This window comes from Protopterus annectens, chromosome 12.part0 (assembly GCF_019279795.1).
Source record: "Protopterus annectens isolate FY-2018-M chromosome 12.part0, PAN1.0, whole genome shotgun sequence".
Lineage (NCBI taxonomy): Eukaryota > Metazoa > Chordata > Ceratodontiformes > Protopteridae > Protopterus > Protopterus annectens.
The window spans coordinates 453,805,331-453,827,521 of NC_056746.1; the positions used below are offsets into that span (position 1 = coordinate 453,805,331).

At 39.8% G+C, this 22,191-nt stretch overlaps 1 protein-coding gene across 1 annotated transcript in view; it reads right to left on the reverse strand.

The window, feature by feature from the left end:
• Nucleotides 1-527: 527 nt before the first annotated feature.
• The window catches only part of IQCE (IQ motif containing E), a 2,620,731-nt gene continuing 2,599,067 nt past the window's right edge, over nucleotides 528-22,191 (reverse strand). The window contains exon 24 of the mRNA XM_044089561.1: nucleotides 528-944. Within this exon, the coding sequence (XP_043945496.1) occupies nucleotides 820-944 (125 nt within the window). The 3' untranslated portion in view covers nucleotides 528-819. The remainder of the gene's footprint in view (nucleotides 945-22,191) is intronic.

Consider the following 22,191-nt stretch of genomic DNA (forward strand, 5'->3'; position numbering starts at 1 on the left):
TTCTTTCGGCCATTCAGTCTCTGCATTTCTGGACTTGTTCTAATAGGTTACAACATTTCAAAAGGTTACCATAAATAATTAACAATATGTAAAACTAAATCTGGGTGATATAAAACACGAGGGTTATTAAGACATTAATGAATTTCTGAATCTGATTGTATTTTCATTTTCAGGTCAAACCTGCCAATTAGACTGCTACACAAATTCTGTACTAAAACAATGAATATCCTCCAGAGATTTTAAAACTTAGGACAAGTTACAAAGAAGGTATCAGGATTAATCCCAGTCTTACTTGACTGTATTTACAACCCACCGTTAGTCTGAAGTTTCTTTCCAAATGCAACTAACTCTTTGTCAGCTACACTATACGTGTGTTTTCATACTTCATCTCAAGGTCACTTGGATAATTAAGAAAAATGCTACAATATATGGAAGTTTTATTTAGTTTTGTAACCTCACTGTCATCTCCACAACACAGGTTGATGACACACAATAGACACTGACACAAATGCAATACACATCTAGTGTAGATCTTAACTTACTTTATTACATGCAACAGCTGTTAAATATATGCCAATTCCTACAACTGTTAACAAAAAAAGCATCTACATTTCAGATCCGTTTTTTTATCAGAAGTCTATCTTAGTGATGGAAATTAGGGCATAATGCAATCCAAAAGCAGCTTTTACTTTCCAAAAAAGGGTAGGCACACTAATAGCAGCATTGTCATTTTTTATCATAATTTCAAAATGTATCAAAGCATATCAACATTCAGTCCAGTTTCTACTTCCTAATAATGTGGAAGAACTTGCTACTATATTAAAAATAGGAGCCCTTTCGATGCAGAGGTAGGGATGAGGAAATAATGTCATCAGAGTCATCAGAGTCTGTACCTCTTGTAAATAATGGAGGTGCTGCCTTAGACTTTCTAGGACTAAAAAGTTCTGAAACAGAAATGCAGGTAAATGTCAGTGAGTGAAAAACAATACGAAAATAAACACCTTAATTTGTTAGTAAACAACTGTTATGAGCAATTTCAAACACTTCCAAAGGGAAAAAAACAATGAATAACTCAATAGAAGTTATCATGAATACACCAAGAAAGTTGTTAGATACTGGATTAATTTCATTCAGAGTTAAGGTAGCAATGTGCTCATCCACAAATCAGTGACAAAAACATTTTGATCTTCAAAAAAGAAAAGTACAGTTGTGTATAAGTGTAGGTATATGTCACTTGAATGGAAAGCATTTACTTCTAACACAATAAATTGAATGAAAATGACTGAAATTTCATGCAGCTGAATTTTCATTTGGATGAAACATCATTTAATTAACTGTACTGTAGTTACACATATTCTACAACAGACACAGAAAATATAAAATTAAATGAGTGAGTGTATGTGTTTTACAGGGGATCTATACCCAGCCCTTCATGTGATGGAATATGCCCCCATACATACATATATCTACATATATATTATATAAAGACATATATATATATATATATATATATATATATATATATATTTTTTTTTAACAAAAAAATTTTCAACTAAATGAAGTTTTACCCCTATGCCTTCAGTATAATGAGAACATACCAAAAATGACTCTTCCATATGACAAATGCTCATGTATAAATATGCATATCAGAAAGTGCAGTTGTTTAAGTAAACTTATCATAACAGTGGAATTTTGAACAGATCATTGCTGCAATCATTTTAAGCTATAAGGGATTTCCTGGCAAGGATCGGACTCAGCAGACCAGATTTCCAAAGCTTTAGGGCTCCTACCACATTTTCTAGCCACAGGTAAGCATGAGGCTCTGAATAAAACCAATGGCTAGTGTGCAAAATACCTCAGGACTTTCTTTCTTTAAAAGATAAGGAGGCCAAAGCCCTGCAAGATAGGAAAATAGCAATCACAAATCCCACATCATGGCACAACATAAAAATAGGATGATGGAGGAAAGGAGGGGTTACTACAGCAGTGATCTATTTGAACATGTAATGTATGCTGTACAATGTTCAATCAGACCATTTTAAGTAAGGGAGAAGGAAATGGATCATAGTCCAGGCTCCTTTGTAGAATAATATTAATAAAGTCTACTCTACAGCTGATGACCGGGGTGCTGCCTCTAGAATTCTTCTGGAGTATACCCATTACCAAAAAGCCACAGAAGTAGCCTGTGCTCTCACAGAATGAGTCCTGACTTTATTTGTTAGCTATTTGTTATGGTGTGAATACCAAAAAAGTAACAACATGGAGCGGCCATGTAGAAATTGTTTAGATACTGGTTGTCCCGTCTTTTTATCTTCATAAGAGACAAATAGCTGATCAGAAGTCCTGAAGAGTTTTGCTCTGTCAGTATAGCATATAAGCTATCTATTGACAACCAGAGTTTGAAGAATTCTCTCTCCCTCATTTTTAGGCTGTGGAAAGAAAAAGAGATCGATGAATCACCTGACTTAGGCATAAATGAAGGATTTGTTCTCAAGGTTTCCTTATCCTTATGGAAAATAAGACAGGGAAGACCTAACATATGACTTGTAATTCAGATACTCTCCTTGCACAAACCAGAGCAATAAGAAACTATTTTACAAGATATGAAGCTCAAATCAGCCTAGTGAGCTGGATTAAAAGAATATAGTGTATGCTTTTCTAAAACAAAATTAAGATCCCAAGCAGGTGCCACCTGTCTGTCAGATGGATTGACATGCAAAACCCCTTTCAAAAACTGTTTCCTCACAGGTAAAGTAGGAAAAGGGGATCCCAGGGCAGAGAAGCAGAAAGGCCAGAGAATAATAACTCAGACAAATACTGAAGAGTCACAAGAGTCTGAGCTGTAAAAGGATCATGGTTCTTGGAATAGCACCAACTAGAAAATCTTTTCCTCTTATCCATATATGATCTTCTAGTAGCATGTTTCTTTGACTCCTTTAATACCTGCTGACTGTCCTTGGAAAAAAGGTGCTTAAAAAGTATTAAAATTCTATCATCCAATCAACTGATTGAAGAGGTTGAACAAGATGTATCAAACTCCCTCTATCTTATGTGAGTAAGCCCATTCCATGAGGAAGCTTGTGGTAATTTCCCTTGGCCAATTTCAAAAGAAGAGAAAACCACTGTTGCCTGGGCCAAAAACGGGTCACCACAATTATCTCTGTAGAGTCCTTCTGAATCTTGAGAAGAAATGAAAGTTAGGTACTCACCATTATGATAAATCTGTGTTGTCCTATTTTCATCTGATTCAACTTTTAGAACTTGGATCTGACTTGGATCCAGCCTTGGTAATTTCAAATATTTGGATCCAGGGCTCTGACTCCTCACCTACCCATAATTCCCTCACCACTATCAAATTACTTCAGATCATGTTTTCCCCGTGTAATAATATACCCACAAAGAAATAAAATTACAAATAGATAAAACAATTCAGGTCTGTATTACATCCTCGAACGCTTAAAAAAGCGAACACTGATTGATCGAACTTATTTTCGCGAAACTGCAAAATATCGAAGCAGCAGAAACTCGAATTATTTCCTAGGGAAAGAATTTGGTTGTCCGTTTCTGTTGCTTTGGTATTTTCAGTGTTATGGTGGAAAGTTACCGGTCGGATTCAGGTAAGTGTGCGATTGTGTGGATGTGAGTGTTAGGGTGATTTAGGTGAGTTAGGGTTAGGGCTCGGGTTAGGTGTGTGTGCGATTGAGTGGACATGAGGGTTTGGGCAGATTTAAGTGAGTTAGGGTTAGGGAGCGGGTGAGGTGAGTGTGCGATAGTGACGGACCTTAGGGTTAGGGTTTGGGTTAAGGTAAGTGGGTAGTTAGTGGTGTGTGCATAGTTTAGTGTAGGGTTAGGTATCAGATTTTAGGTGTATATGTGTGGATTTCTGTTTGTTTGATGTGCTTGTGTTGTGTGTATGTGTTTTGGATCAGCGATTTTTTTCCCTGGGAAAAAATTGTTGATCTGACAGTTCGAGATTGTAAGCTTTCGCTTAAATTAGGTCGATCAATCAGCGTTCACTTTTTTAAGTGTTCGATGATATAATATAGACCCAACAATTCAATAGAAAGGGAATGACAATGATAACACATGAATAGAATGTTAGCTAACCTGTTGAGATTAGAGACAAGTAGACTCTTGTTGATACCTGTTCTCCAAGGAGCTGTAGGTGATAATTTGGAAGGAGAATGTAGGAGGGATGTTGAACGAGATGAAAATAGGACAACATGAATCTATTGTTATGGTAAGTACATAACTTTCTTATACGATGTTGTCATTTTTCATCTGATTCAACCTTTGGGACAGAATCCCTAGCTACATGAATGAATCCTGTGCAGAGGTAAGGTGGCTATCTGAGTTGTGGTGTTTAGGTCTTGTCTTAGGTGGCATCCAATGAATTCCAAATTCTAAGCCAGGAGCAATCTGCTCTTTTGACTGTTTACCGTAATCCCCAGAAGGAGCAGTAGCTGGAGTAAGAGGTCTGTTTGAAGAACTAGTAGATCCTTGGTTGGAGCAGTGAGAAGCCAATCATCTAAATACGAGAACACGTGGAACCCTTGCAGTCTGAGGTAGGCTGTTACTGCTCCCATGCATTTGGTAAACATCCTAGAGGCTATGCTGAATCCAAAGGGCAGAGCTCTGAAATGAAAATGATTGGCTACCAGCAGGAAATGGAGAAATCACCTGGAGCATCTGCATATCTTTATCTGGAGATCGATGGAGTACAGCCAGTCATCCTTTTTGAGCAAAATGGACTGAACTGTGACCATCTGGAATTTCATCAGTTTAAATGACTTAAGTCCAATATTAGCCTAAGGTCCCCTGTCTATTTTGGAACTAAAAAGAACCTGAAGTAAACACGAGATCCTATCTGGTCTGGTGGGACATGCTGGATGACTCTTTTTTCCAACAGCTTGCCTACTTCTGCTGCTGCAGATTCCATCTGATTGGGAGGCACTAAGGGAATCTTTGATTTGGTTGAGGCACTGTAAGAAATGGTACTCAGTATCCTCTGGTTATTATAAAAAAACTGAAGTGATAGCCCACGAAGTTTGAGTGTGTAGGGTTAGGTGATTTTAACTGCCTTCAGAGTGCAGCAGTCAGGCAACCTTTCAGGAGCACTGGAAACATTTCTCAGAAAAGGGTCCATGAAATCCTTGATTTTGCAGCATGATTCTGCCTTTTGGGTGATGCCCACTGAAATGATTTCTTCCTCTGCTATGGGGAGGTCTGTCCAAAGAAGCATCCTGGCTAAGATCTTATGAATTTCAGAACCATATTTTCTTCTCTCTTCTCTGATTCCTGCAGAAGGTCCTCTGCAGAGTGGAGAAATGGATTCCAATTGCAGAAAGAGTCTTAACATCTTGTACGCTTCTGGTTAGTGTGTCCTTAACTTTCAGGCCAAACAATGTAGTACTATCAAAAGTAGCATTAATGAAGGATGCCTTATGGCCCTCCACAAAATCACAGAATCACATCCAGGCATGATGGTATAAGGCTAAACCAGTACCTGCTGCTCTGGCTGTCCCATTAGCTGCATTTGAAATTAGATGCAAGAAGACACTTGAAACAGAAGATAATTCAGAAATCTGGAATTCCACTGTCTTCTGAATATCCACTGGCAAACTGGCTGAAAGAGAATTGGTAATCTCTTTGGTCAATTCTCTTTAGAACCAAATAATATGGACCACATAGTTCAGGATTCTTAGGGAAAAGGTCGTTGAAGCATATGTTCATTTTCCAAATCTGTTGAAAACTCCCCATTAGGGAGATGGACAGAAGAACTTTCCTATGAGAGATCATTCATTGTGGCTGCTGCTATGACCATGGCATCCATGGAGGGACTCTTATTCCAGTGAAGTCTATTTATCTATGTTATAGGAATCCATTCAGATTTCTTTGATATAGGCGCTGCTGTATCAGGTTCCTTCCTGGTTCACTTAGCCACTAGATCAATAAGGGCATTGGGGAGAAACAGAACATCCAGGATGTAGAAAAAAAGCTTCTAGAATCATAGATTCATCCAGGGAAGGTGCATCCATGGACCAATCCCCTTTCTGTTTGACCAATTCTATAATTTCTCTGAAAGAGATATCTGAAAAGGGGGATCTTGGGGAAGCTTTCCTTTCATCCAAACCTGTGTCTTCCCTGACAGATTCTGGTGATGAATCCAAGTGCTTCTGTTTGCACATCTACTTTTGTATGTACCTCTCACTGGAGAATATCTGGCGAAAGGTCTGAATCAGACTGAGAACTCAAAAACAGTAATTCCCCAAGAGTTTTGGAGACTGACTGCCCCTGTCAACCAGATGGAGCAGATTCTGAAGGAGAATATGTTTGAGGTCAGATTAGATATGAAAAGGATAGTGGCACCTCTTCTCTTGAACCTAAGAGGAACTGATGGAAGGCCTTGAAAGCTGAAGAAGAGAGGGGATTCATGGAAGTCTCACTAAAACCTGGTACAGAGATCGACCCCAAAGCCCTGACCCTCCTCGGCTCTGAGGCTGACATCAGAGCCAAGCTACTGAGAATGGAAAAGAGCCAGGAAGACCCCCAAATGTGTCTGGATCCAGAGGAATTTCCACATCATTCTGTGGATGTCAGCTCTGGCAAGACTCCTGGTAGGACAGGTAGACCTGGAAGAAGCAACTGACAAAGCCATGGACTGTTGTTGCAGAATGGGAGAATGGAGTTGAAGACTGACTGGATCAAGAATGAAAATGCCAGGATGGAAATAGACAGTGGATCTGAGGCTTTAGATCAGAAGGCTTCATTAATTTTGCTGCTGGATCTACTGTTGTTGTGGGACCTGGGGACAGTTTTCTGACTTTTCCAATGCTCTTTTCAGAAGTCTTATCTTTAGCATGCTCTTTTGAGTTTGGAGCATATATTTTTCTTTTTCCTTTTCTTTCTCCCTCATGGTCAAAAATGCATGAGAAACTGTTGAAGACCTTGATGTAAAAGGAAGGAGTCAGTCTGTCTCTCCTGCTCTAAATATCTTTATGGCCAAACAAAGCACATTTTAGTATTCAAGTGTGCTCCCCCCAAACAATATATGCACAGGGGGTGAGGGTCCTGTGGAGGACTTTTATGGCCACATTTTCTACATTTCTTACAGCTTTTGTCCAACATTTTAATAAAGTCCAGAAACTCACTGAATGTTAATTCAGTAACAATACCTACTCCAGCTGTAAGGACAAAGAGCTAAAAACTAAAACTAGCTACAAATAATGCCAAACAATTACAGTAACTGGAATACTATGACAGCAAAGATACTAGAATAAGATGAAACTAATTTTATATACATACACACACACACACACACACACACACACATATATATATATATATTTACAGATTATATATATATATATATATATATATATATATATATATATATATATAGTGGAAGAGATGAAAGGAAGAAAAGAAGAAAGAGAAGACTATATATATATATATGTATATATATATATAGATCCCTATTGAACGATGGAAATTTCAAAACTTCGAATCTCATATGGCCGGGACCATATGACTGAAGTTTTAAAACTTCGAACATTCAAAAAAACAAAAAAAAACAAAAACAAAACAAAAACAAATTAATACACATTTATGCAGGGGGGGAAAGCCCCCTTGCACCCCTCACACCCCACACTATTTAAATATACCAACTCAGAGATCGCACTACAGTGAGGAAAAGGGAAAATTCCTGTTCCACACTGCATGGAGATCTCCGTTTAGCTGTTTGAAGTTTTAAAACTTCGATCATATGATTTTGGCCATATGAGATTAGAAGTTCTGAAACTCTGATTACCTGAATGGGACCCATATATATATATATATATATATATACATATACATATATATATATATATATATATATATATATATATATATATATGTAATTAACTTTATAATCCCGAAATCCTGAAATACCAGATCTCAGAATTTCGAGACAATAAAGCCGAAAGCTCTAAATACCGAAATCCCAAAAGAGCGAATTTTAAAATTGTGAATCCTACACTAACCAGACACCACACACATACATAAACACACACCTTCCCCCCACACACATAAACACACAAACCAACACTACATACAAGCAGGGGGGCAAGCCCCGATACACTCCCCACACCCACCCTACTTAAATATACTAACTCCAGGGTCGCACTACACAGACAATTACACGAAAACACTACCACACACCTACATTCCCCTTGCACACACACATCACAGTCACAACACACACTGACACACAATAAAGCCCCTAACCAACACCTTTAAACATACATACTTATCTGAACTTCCATTCAAACACCGCAACACCAGAAGCACTACTTCAACATCTCCAAACATCGGGATTTTGAAATTCGCGCTTCTCGGGTTTCGGTATTTAGAACTTTCAGCTTTATGATCTTTGGATTCTGAAATTCGGCATTTCAGAATTTCAAGATTATAAAATGTTCCTACATACATATATATATATATATATATATATATATATATATATACACACACACACACACACACACACATATATATATATATATATATATATATATATATATATATATATATATATATACATATTTGAACATACATACACACATGTAAAACAAGTCCTAGTGGTATAAGAAGTACAGAAGTGAAAAGTACTTCTCCCAAAACATGAGCTCTGAGCCTCTGAGACCATTCGGTTGAAGATGCAAATGAGATATGAGGTAATTTGAAAATGGCGAGGGAATTATGGGTAGGGGAGGAGTCAGAGCCCTGGCTCTGAAAGTTTGAAGTTGCCAAGACCATAGCAATGTCAGGTCCGAGTCCCTAAGTTGAATCGACAAAATGGATAACATTGGACCTCTTGTTTTCAGAAAAAAGGGTGGAAAAGCATACAGGAATATTCACATCCATTGGAATGAAAAAAAAATCTTCCAGGCCTGCTTACGTGGGGACCTGGAACAGAATTTCTTTAACTGTTTGCTTTGACTGGAGGCAAACAGATCTACTTGAGGAGTTTCCCACAGATGGATCAATTCTTGGAAGATCCCAGCATTTAATTTCCATTTATGCAGATCTATCCTATCCATTCTCAAGGACAGGACAGATTTTCATGAATAAAAAGTCTGTCTTGTCATGGCCCTGCTCAAGCCTGTCTGCAACAAGGTTTTGCTCTGATGAAATTTATATTGCCTGAAGAGAAAATAAACTGAGTTGCTAGAACCTTAGCTATCAAAGCTAGTCTGCAAAAGCGGGTAAGACCTGGTCCCTTCCTGTTTATGTATACATCTCTGCGGTGTTGTCTATGATTATTAGCAAAGGGACTGGAATCTAAAGATGGTTCAAAGATATGAAAGCATTTATAAGACACATCATTTCCTTGACATTTATGTAATTTGAGTTATCTTGTTTGTTCCACAGACCCTGCAATTTTACCTGTTGGACACAGCTCCCCCAAGCAAAGTCTGAGGCATCTGTCATTATTGACTGAGTAGGTACTGGTGGCGGTTTATAGCTATGCAATAAAAAATTCAGTGAGAATGTTCATTAAAAATAATAATAAAAATATATGAAATGAGAATATGTAAAACATATGAAACTTGTATAGCATGTGTATAACTAATATTGAATGAAAATAAAAACGTATATAGTATAAAAATGTAAAACATTCCAATAAAAAAGATACAAGAGCATATATTAAGCAAACAAGCAATTAAACATAAAACATAAAAAAAGGGGAAAGAAAAAAAAAGACTAACGGGATGTATTAGGTTCTACCCAACTTAACCGTCTAAACTTTTAAGGTTTAATAATGATGTTATGGAACAAGCATCAATGAGCCCCAGAGGTTCCATAGCTTTAAGTCTAAGAATCCAAATGAGTTTCCTTTTATTTAGATGTTCATCTACAATAAACCCCCTAGGATCCTTCACTACCCTGTCCAAAACAACAAAATGAAATCTATGATCAGGAGCTAGGGAAAATATGTCTAAATAAGGCATTAGACATTCTAGATCTCACTATATCATTTGTATGTTCATAGATCCTATCTTCTAACTTTCGGGAAATTTTTACAATATAAAATGCATCGCAAAGATCGCATAAAGTGACGTAAATGACTCAAGTTGATTCACAATTGAAACAGTGGTCAATAACAAACTTCCTACTGATAATGTTGAAATAATTGCACATTAATACATACTGACATTGATTACAATGACCACATTTAAACATTCCTTTAGTTTGATTCTCCCCTGTGTAAAAAACTTTTTTCCACTAATTCCTTAATGCATTTATTTTATGAAAGACCACTTTTGGTGAGTTACCCAAACTCAAACTCAGTTCATTCATAGATGTAATAACTAACCAATTATTTTTAACAATATCCACTATATCATAAGCATCAACAGAAAAAGTAACTACAAAGAGTTTATCATAGTTTTTAGTAATTGTCTGCTTAACTGGTATGTGACTATTTAGTCCTCGTTGACCATCTTTAAATCTTGGTAGTTATGTTTCAAATATCCCCCTCTTCCTCTTGTCAAAAACATTGTCCTTCACTTTCAAGAGTAAATCAGATGGATATCCTCTTTTTTGAAACTTACTTAACTTATCTACTACCTCCACCTGAAGAGTAATGTCATCAGTTATCTGTGCTAGTCTCACTAGCTGTCCTTTGACCACAGCTTTATTTTGAAAAGCTAGGTGCCAACCAAGGGAGCCCGCAGGATTTTTTGCAGGGGGGTGCAAACCCAAGCCCCGCCCACAGTGCTCCACCCCGATGATGCCCCACCCACTCCCCCCGCCCACTCAGTCATTCCAGTGTCCCATTACTTGGCTATTTCTCCCCATTTTATAGAAATTGTTCAAATCTCTGTGTGCATACTTGTTTTATGCTTTACTTCTACAATGACTACAGATATCTGGATTTCATTTACAACTTTTATTTCAAATTTTATAGCACAAACACTGACAGACATTTACTAAACCTAAACAAAACAATAGTCTTACAATGAAAACAGACTTAGCATTAAAACTTCTCTACCTTTGAAACCCACATTCACTGAAACAGCATCGAAACCCATATTTCACTTAACATGCATCTGGCCAGTGGCAAGGTAAGTTTATCTTTGGCCCATTTCCAAATCATAGGCTCCTTGCACACATTTTAGAAACATGCAAGAGTTCTTCGATTCACCTTCCTGACTATTATACTACATAATCATTGAATTATATCCCTTGTATAACACAGCACCACTTGTTAGAGTGTTTTAAATTTATAGTTCTGAGCATCTTTCCTTTAAGCAATGAAACAAATCATATGAACCAATAATGACAGCCTGCCCAATTCAGAACATTTCAACCATAAAGGAACACTCAAACTTCTGTCATAAAATCCACCAATATCAATCAGCATGCAGAATCTCTGCAGAAGTAAAAGTCATCTGAATAATTCCACATTAAAGAGATCTGAAACCAATGAAGAGGTTGTTACTAGAAAAAACTTTATATTTCAGTGTTTCATTTACAAATTCAGTGCCTGTTGCCCTTTAAGAATAAATTGCATGTGCTACATTAAAATAAATGGTAAGCTGATATATTGCAATAGGGAATGGGTGGCAGGCTGAAAAGTAGGTTCATAGTTATTAGGTGTCTCATCCAAAGGAGGACATACTAAGAACTGCAGTACCATACCCCCTTAAAATACAAATGTACATGCTGTATGAATAGAACCTACAGCCCTTTGCATCAATATGCATGTATGCTACCTGCTGTGCTAACACTGCTTTAAAATTCTATTCCACAATAATGATACCATTTGCTAAACAAAAAGTACAGTTTTGTACCTACCATAAATGTAGATGTTCGAGGATCCACATTGCTGCAGTCCTAACTATTGGGTAGTCCGCTGTCCAGTCGGCCCGAATACCAAAGTATATGGCTGACGTCGGTCAGGGCGCATTAGACTGACGTCAGTACGTCAGGGTACTAATGCGCATGACCGACGTCATATCCTCAGTCTTTTCTTGCCCCAGATGTCAGAAGACCCTGAAAAGATAAGGCCAAAACCCAAAAACTCCAAACATACCTGCACCAAAAATATGTACAATATATACAAAATTAGCAGAAGACAACCTCACCTACACAACCACCCCTAAACACAGAGGGGAAGGAGGGAGGGTAAATTGGACTGCAGCAATGTGGATCCTCGAACATCTACATTTATGGTAGGTACAAAACTGTACTATGTTCTTCATTCCACATTGCTGCAGTCCTAACTATTGGGTAGAATCCCAAAGCAGAGGTAAGGGAGGCTGGCAAATCATAAGGAAGCAGGAACTGACAACATGCCTTGCAAAATAGCTGTGGCAAAACCAGCCCTAGACTTAGAGTAGAGAGGAAGGTGATAATGCTTAGAGAAAGTATGCACTGAACTCCAAGTAGCTGCCTCCAAAATATCCTTAGTTGCCACCCCTTAGAAATGCTGTTGAAGTGGCAGTAGCCCTAGTGGAATGAGGCCTAATCCCAGCTGGAATCTCCTTGCCATGATGGGAATAACAAAATGCAATGCAACACCCAATCCACCTAGAAATAGTTTGTTTTGACACAGGCTTGCCCTGTGAACTCAAAGCAAAAGAAACAAACAACTGCTGAGACTGCCTAAAATCCTTAGTCCTGCTCAAATAATAACGCAATTGCCTGTGTACATCTAAAGTGTGCAAAATCTTTTCCCCTTTATTTTGGGGTTCTGCATAAAAAGTAGGCAAATGAATAGTTTGGTTTAAAGCCACACTAGAAACCACCTTAGGCATAAAGGAAGGATTAGTACGTAAAGATACCCTATCCTTATGAAAAATCAAAAGGCTCCACTGCCATAAGGGCCTGCAACTCAGAAACCCTTCTTGCAGAAGTAATGGCCAACAAAAAAAGCAGTCTTCCATGACAAGTATTTCAATTCAGCAGTAGCCGCAGGCTCAAAAGGTTGTAGAGTAAGTTTCTCCAACACAAAATTGAGATCCCAAGCAGGAGTAGGAGCTCTACGTGGGGGTCTTATATTCTTTGCCCCTCTAAGAAATTGCTTGAACAAAGGATGCGAAAACAATGGTGGGTTACAATCATAGTGAGCTGAAATTGCTGCAGCATGAATCTTAATGGAAGAGAAAGACAAACCTTTGTCCAATAACTCAGTAAGATATTGAAGAGCCACACTCAAATTAGGCTCAGAAATCTCCAAATTGTTTGCTGCACTCCAAAATAAAAATCTCTTCCATTTTTCTGCGTACACTTTCCTTGTACTAGGTCTTCTGGCTTCCATAATCACATTTAAAACCTGTTGAGGAAGTTGAGACCTGCTGTCTTTCAAAACAGAATATGCCAGGCTGTTAGATGAAGAGAGTGAAGCTTGACATTGAGCAGATGACCGTCCCTCTGAGACAACAGGTGTGGAATCAAAGGTAAAGGCCATGGAGGCTTCCTTACCAGACTCCTCAGTAATGGGTACCAGTGCTGCCGAGGCCAATCTGGAGCTATTAAAATCATCCTTGGCTTGTCTTGTCTGACCTTTAGAAGCACCTTTGGAAGAAGAGGCAGAGGTGGAAACGCATACACATGAAGATTTTTCCAAATGAAAGAAAGAGCATCCACTTTCCAAGCTGTGTGATGAAACCTCTTTGTGCAAAACTTTGGCAGCTGGTGGTTTAGTGGAGAAGCGAACAGATCTATGTCTGGAGTTCCCCATGACACTGCCAATTTTTGAAATACATGAAGATCCAGTTTCCACTCGTGGGGATCCATGATTTGTCTGCTTAACACATCTGCTAAGGAGTTCTGTGCTCCCGGCAGAAACCTTGCCTGAAGAGTTAGTTGCAAGCTGAGCGCAGTCTCCCATAAAATCATTGCTTGCCTGCACAATGGGTAAGAATGTGTTCCCCTTGTTTGTTGATGTACCACATGACAGTTGTGTTGTCTGTTAGAATCAACACCTGCCCTGGAAGAAGTAATTCCTTGAAAGCCATTAATGCAAACTGGACTGCTAACATCTCTTTCATGTTGATATGTAGATGCTGTAGTCTGGCAGGCCACTTGTCTTGTATCCACTTTCCATTTAGATGAGCTCCCAAGCAATGTCTGAGGCATCTGTCGTTAGAATCTGACTCGCCTCTGGCCGGGTCACAGAGAGTCCCTTGTTTAGGTGACATTCCTGAGCCCACCACAAAAATTCCTTTTGAATGCAAGGTATTATTTGAATGACAGTGTCCAAATCCTGGCAGTGCTGTGTCCATACATTTTGAGATACCATTGCAGCTTCCTCATATGCAGTTTGGCATTGGGAAGCACCAGAATACAAGATGCCATGAACCCTAAGGCTTGAAGGACTGTCCTTGCAGTCAGCCCGGACTGAAGAGATAGGTGATGGAAGTAATTGGAAAGATTCTTTTGTTTGTCCGGGGTTAAAAAGGCCATCTGGGCTGCTGTATTCAGTCTCACACCCAGAAAGCACATGTCTTGAGAGGGTACTAGACTGGACTTTATTTCGCTCACAGAATACCCTAGGCATCTTAGCACTGCTATGACATATTCCAAATGCTGTAGAAGATCTTCCTTTTCTTGAGCCAGAATCAGGCAATCGTCCAAGTAAGGATAGATTTGAATTCCTTTTAGTCTGAAGTAAGCTATCACTGGAGCCAGAACCTTTGTGAATACTCTGGGCGCAGTAGATAAGCCAAAGGGCAATGCAGAGAACTGATAATGAGAATTTCCAGCTCGAAAACGCAGATACTTCCTGCAAGTTAGTCTTATAGGCACATGAAGGTAAGCTTCCTTGAGATCTAAAGTTACCATCCAGTGATCTTTGCCCAGCAGAGGTAAAAGCTGTTGTAACGTCAACATTTTGAACTTGGGAATGTCCAGATAAGTGTTGAGGATAGATAAATCCAAAATTGGTCTCCACGTGTTCCCCTTCTTTGGTACTAGGAACAGGCGAGAATAAAATCCTAGGCCTCTTTCTGGTACAGGAACTGGCTGAATGGCCCCTATTTGGAGCAACAGAGAAATTTGCTTGTGAGCCTCTGTTCTTTGTAGAGGAGGAATGTCTGGCATGCCTTTGAAAGGAGGCAAGGTATGGAAATAAAACCTGTAACCGTGGTGAATGATATCCAGAACCCATCTGTCTTGGGTAATTAAATCCCAATTTTCTTTGAAAAGAGACAGCCTTCCTCCCAAAGGTGCTGCCAGGCGAGAATGAACTGGCAGCTGGAAAGGCAGGTCATTGGGTCTGCTTACGAAAGGACTGACCCCTGCCCTCACTAGAAGTCTGAGCAGGGGAACTCCCTGTCCTAGGCCTAAAGGAACCCTGAGCTCTGCCCCTACCACGTCTAGACCTACCCCTAGACTGGGAATCATAAGCAGGATAAGTCCATCCCTTAGAAGGCCAATTTCTACTAAACTTGAGGCTGCACCTGCAAAAAATCCTTAACAGTTTGCATAGACTTAGCCTTGTCCTCCATTTTCTTTAAGACTGCTTCCACAGGTGAACCAAACAACACATCAGACTGTAAAGGAGCATCCAAAATCCTCGTTTTAACATGCTCAGCTAAATTCTGATCTCTCAACCAGGCGTGCCTACGAAGAACAGAACCAGTGGCAGCCACCCTCGAGGAGGCCTGCACAGCATCAAAACCACACTGCAAGGAATGTTTACCCACCTGTTCAGACACATGAACTAAATCCTGCAACTCTTTACACTCAATACCTTCCGCCAGAGCATCCACCTTAGATTTCAGTTGTGAAAGGAGATAATTCTGATATTTTAACATGTGAAACTGACAATTCAACGCCCTCATGGCTAAAGTGGAAGAAGTATACACTTTCTTTCCCCATCTATCCAAAGCCCTTGCCTCTTTATCAGGAGGGACAGGATTTTTAACAACTGAGGCCTTCACACCTTTAGGCCCCTGAGAGACAGTTTCCGGGTCTGCCCTAGGACTCTTAAAAGATACTTATGAGCTTCAGGCACCCTATAATACCTATCCAGTTTAACTGGGGCAGGAGGCAAAGAATCAGGATTCAGGGAAGCCTCTGCAAAACATCTTCCACCACATTCAGAACAGGAGGTATAGCTAAAGGCCTATGCTGGGGTAAAACAAGAATTCCCTAAGCCTTTTCCTGGAATCAGAGAAATCTTGACCTTCCCATTTAAAATGCTCCCTCATGGAATGCAGAGTCTCTGAAAATGAAAAATCCTCAGGAGGGAAGCCAAGGAGTAGAATCATCCACATCAGAATCAGAATAAGGAGGATACTCCTGCAAGTCTTCAGCCGAAGACTCAGAAGCCTCCGAACATTGCTCAAAACTCTCAAACTCAGGTTCCACCCTAGGCCTCTTATCAGGAGGGGGCATAGAACCTCTTATCATAGTAATTAAATCCTCTGCCATTTTAAGCATATGTTTCTTAGGCAAAGACCCTGAAGCACCAGGAGAAACCCCCACTGAAGCTACACTTGGCCTGCCTCTCAAAGAAGTCTTGGAAACAGAAGGGGAGGCTCTAACCACCTTAGGAAGAGAGGGAAGAACAGCCACCTGAGAAGCCCCCTCAGCCTGGCCTACTTCCTGAGAGGATACATCCTGTAACAGTAAAGTCTCTCCCTGAGACTCCAAAGAAACACCTGGCAAAACCTCCGGCTCCACTGAGCCTTCCAAAGAACCGACGTCTGGGACTGTCGGTTCTTCCCCTCTAGGCTTTGCTGCTTTGTCCTTGCGCTTTTTGGCCGAAGCCTGCGTCGGAGCATCCGACGGCATTTTATAATTACAACGCTTCCCAAACACTAACCTGGCACAGTCTAACCTTCTCTTAATAGTGCGTTTGTTAAATCTAGCACAAGAGCGGCATCCAACAACGTCGTGCTCAGGCCCTAAACAAGGTATACACAAAGTATGATAATCCCTATGAGGTATCTGTTTCCCACAAGAAATACAGTTATTCACTTTTTCTGACATCCGGTTAAATACTGAGGCAAGAAAAAAACAAAATAATCCCCAACGGGGTACTTAGCCAACTTTGATTCGGTCTGAAACTCTGACCAGAAACTTTCAGAACGCCAACCTGCACTCGCAAAATTGCTTCTGCATCGGACCATGCGGCAAAAAAGACTGAGGATATGACGTCGGTCATGCGCATTAGTACCCTGACGTACTGACATCAGTCTAATGCGCCCTGACCGACGTCAGCCATATACTTTGGTATTCGGGCCGACTGGACAGCGGATTACCCAATAGTTAGGACTGCAGCAATGTGGAATGAAGAACATCAGTTGCACATAAATTCCACCTGTTAGAGCTAACTAGGGCATTTCTCTCTGTCACACACACACACCTCAACTTTAGTGCAAGAAATACATAAATAGATTGATTTTTTCAAAGTTACAACAACTGTAAACTCTGTGACCATGGTGTACATTTGTTTTTGACAGAAAGGTATAAGGGAACTCATGGCTATGTATATAGTTGAATCTCTCTGTACTGAAGTGCTCCCTACCACGATTCTGCTTTAATAGTGTGTTTGCATTCAGAAACGTGTTACAACAACTGTAAACTCTGTGTGACCATGGTGTGTGTGTGTGTTTGACAGAAAGGGCTATGTATATAGTTGAATCTCTCTGTACCAAGTACTCCCTACCATGATGCTGCTTAACTAGTGTGTTTGCATTCAGAAACTTACAGTTTTTATAGCTACATGAATTAGAAAATAACCAATTTCCTTTTCAGAGCCTAACCTAAAAGTTCACTCCTTACAAGCACTGCTTCCTGGAAAACATATATGCCTAAGCTAAAAAGTTCACTCCTTACAAGCACTGCTTCCCTGGAAAACATATATGCCTAAGCTAAAAGTTCACTCCTTACAAGCACTGCTTCCCTGGAAAACACATTAGATGAAAAGTGATGGTGTCTACATATTCTTAAACAACATTTCATCTCAAGACTTGCTATGTGAGATAATGACGTGGAATTCCTCTGCATCCAGCTTAGCATTAACAAAACTTCTTACTGTGTCATACCTAACTATAGGTCCCTCTGTGTACCCCATCAGTCCATATCTCCTACCTAACTAATATGGTGTCCCTATGCATTAAGCCAACACCATTATTCTAGGAGACTTCAATCACATTTTCTTCCAAAATTGCCATTTTGAGGAAGGATTATTAGAGGAGAGTAACATTCTGAGCCAAAATTGGGGACGATGGAGAGGTTTGGATATTCCTAATTCTACAAAGTGATTTGCACATACCTCTCAAACTCTTAATGCAGGAAATCTGGACAAGGCTAAATATATTGGGGGAACATACAAACACTACTAAAAATTGCTCTTGTATAAACTTGACAGTTGATAGAATAACAGGTCTTGCATTAGCATGCATTTTTCTGAAGGTTATGACGTCTGAAACTCAAATGTCTGTCATTTAGTGACTTCACTGTATGAGGAACAAACCAAAAATAAGAAGCAAATATCTATTCATTCTGCAAAGATATGGACAACTGAGAGGTATAGTTCAACCAGGGCTGTCTGAGTTTGCTCCAGTATCACATAGTCCCAACACATCAGCGAGCCAAACACATAAATACACAAAACATACTCTGAGGCTCTAAATAAAAATCTACCTAAGCAACAGAGACCTCCAAAGCAGACATCCAAGCAAACGCTACCTCAAAACAAAACATGCACAACACATAGCCCACAAAGTCAGTGTGCCAGCAGCCACAGCCCTTAAGGCTGAATAACACTTGATACTCTTGTAATAGGTGACTCTATTGTCAGACACACTGACGTCCCGCTCACCAGGCTGAATAAAGAGAAGGTCATGGTGAGCTGCCTGTCGGGTGCTAGGATCCGCCACATAACGCAAGCACTCAGGTCACTCCAAAGCAAATACAAATAGGACTCAGTCATTGCACATGCTGGTGTGAATGACCTGAGATGTACCTCCCTGGACTACATGAAAAGAGACATAGAGGAGCTCTATAATCATGTAGCCCAGGCTGGTATGACCCTGACTTTGAGCAAAATCTTACCCTCACCTAGAATGATGCCACAGTACAAAGACAAAATGATCGATTTTAACAATTGGCTAGAATTTTGGTGTCATTCAAAGGGGATCCAGTGTCTGTCAGCCTGGGATGACATGCTCGACAAGCCACGTTACTTCGCTAGGGACGGCTTGCACCTGTCGCCACTGAGCTTTGGGATATTGGCAAAGGCTCTTGCCACCCCCATAGTGCCTTTTTTAGGCAAGGCTCAAAAGTCAAACCCACCCCCATAGACAGCACAAGGAACAAGAAACTAAGGGTAATGCTGCTAAATGCCAGAAGTCTTAACCTCAAGATGCACGACTTGAAGCTATAAGATATAGTGTAGGATTGTGTAGTTTGTATGTTGTGGGTTGAATGGTGTGCGTGTTGTGTGGTGTATGATTTGTGAATGTTCAGGCCCCCCCCCCTTGGGAAGAAAATGTAAATTCTTCATCCTGAGGGTGTAGGATCTTCCAAATATCTTTTAAATCTAAGTCTGACATGCTGGCCTTCACATGCTTCTCTGAACAAGGGAGTAGTTACGTTATCAAGGAATATGCAACCACATTATAGTCCCAAGCCAAAATCAGAGGCATCCACTTCTCCTACCACTTCTGACATGCCAAATAATTTATCAGAAGATTTGGGAAACTATGATAATATCCATATATGTGTCCCAGCAGTAAGGGTCTTTCAGTGGTGTCAGACTTTGGCCATATCCATCTACCTTCCTCTTCTGTATGCTTTCTCACTAGCTGCCAACTCATGGAAGTTCTAACAAAAATTACCACAACAGCTTCAGATTTCTTATTAAAGCCACTCACTACTAAAGTTATTAAGTAACGAGTGTACCTCCTGGCTGTTTTACATTCTTAGAGACATACTATCTTGACCTTTTGTTTCATCAACTGCTGCTTTATAATACTCCTTTAGTGGGGGACTTTAGTCTCTTAAGTGCAAAGGAATCCAGTCATGTAAAACTGTAATGTCAATACAAGTTAATGTAGATAAAAAAGTATCAGTTAGATCTGTGATATGATGCTAATCCCCCAAAATACTGCAGTGAATCCCCCAAAATACTGCAGTGGGTAAAAATCTGAAGTAACTATCAGCACCACACTACATCATACTGTAACAACAGAAAGTATGTACACACGTGCACACACACTTACAGTGTTTGTAATTAAATGCTAGTCACTTTTGCCCTCAGGTTCTTGGCAATTACCCTTTAAAGGGTCTACTAAATTTGTCAGAGTTCTTATTTCTTAGTGGGGCTGATGTATTTCTCTTTGTCCTTTGCTGAAAAAAAAAATATTTGGGGGTAGTAGTCGCTTTGCAAATGGGGTCTGCAGTCACCTCATGTTCCTTCAGGCTGGCAGTGCCTCATCCTACTGTATGGGGTGATTGACAGAATGCAACACTTGTAAAACAGTAATTGAAAACAAAAAGTGCCCATGTGAGCTCTTTTCAGACGACCAAGTATTAAAGCTTGTGACACCCACACACAACACAAATGTACCCTGATCTGGGGCCACTATTGCTTTGGTATTCCCGAGGGATAGCAGCCTCACTGCCATTTCTCACACCAATCTTTTCAGGATGAGAATGCATCCATCCATTCTTTGGCCTTCACTTCTGACACTGATATGCTGTCTGAGCGTGTGTCACCAGAGTCCAACTTAGACTACCAACTTTTCCACCAGCAACGTCAGTGGGATATGAAGTATGCAGCAATCCATGTTCTGCCTTTTATATACAACAATTATTTTTGTAAAGTTTTGAGAGTGCACTGGTCACTGACCCTTTCCTGTCATGACCTTAATAATACCTGACAGGGTGAGTATAATTGAGGAAAGAATGTCTTCACAGGGGTGTTGTGAGGCCCAACACAGCAGATAGAGGAATCTCCACTACTGGTAGGAGATTATTTCCTTCAATATAAAAGGCAATTGAGTCTGTCTTAAATAGCTTCATATGTGCTTTTTATTAGTCTATACATTTTATATAGTCTCCCTCCTAATGTTTCAAAGTTGTTGTATAGCATATGCAACTATTGTTGGTGGAGGAAATTCTATAAATATTTTATGAGTCATGTAAAATAGACTGAGAAGATCTTCTTTTTGAAAGTGGCCCTTTGTACACTCCCAGGTCTGGCCACATCCAGTTTAGAACTGGAGTTCATTATGCAGATAAAAGTATCAGATGTAAATGCAAGTGCAATACAGTCTTAAATGGGCACAGATAAGAATATCCAATAAAAGAATTAAGCTGAAATGTATCCATAGTGAAAAAGTGATACCACAGTATCAAGGGAGAGTGCATCACCAGTAAATGGGTCTATGATGTCCTCTACTACTTCCTCCTTTAGTGGATCTTTCTCCTCACCACTGAGCATGCACAGCTAGTACTAAAATAACAAACACAATACTTAGTGGTTCTTGAAACTGCAGGCCATAAAACATATAACAATTCCCCTTTGGTTCTTGAAACTGCAGGCCATAAAACATATAACAATTCCCCTTTGCAACCTTCCATGAAGCTCCTCAATTTCAGACCTGTACATTGGCACTCAGTATATACTACGCTGAATCAGTAAATAACAAAAATAGATAAATAAACCATTAAAATGACCCACTTAATAACACATTCAAGCGCGCATGCACGCACACACACACACACACACACACACACACACACACACACACACACACAAAAACACACACACACACACAAAAACACACACACAAACTTACTCTGAAAGTGTCCCATCTTCCTTTCGTTTCTTCCGCTATGAATCCGTCGATTCAGTTCCTCATGTCCCATTTTCCATTTATAACCCCAAAATCGTCCGTCCATGTAAGTTCCCGCAAAACTTGAAAATATAAGCGCAGCGATGATGTCAGCACACCTGCGACCATTCTTCTTAAAGAAGAACATCCAAAAAAAAAAAAAAAAAAAACGAACTTTTTTTTTTTAATTATAACATTAGTCAGCCGATTCCAGGGGGGTGCAAGTGCACCCCCTTGCACCTGCCTGCGGGCGCCCTTGGTGCCAACTATCATAATTGGAGATAGGAGTTTGAAAAAGTGCTTTTCCTATGAATATTGGATAGGAAGCATCCATTCTGGTAGTCCT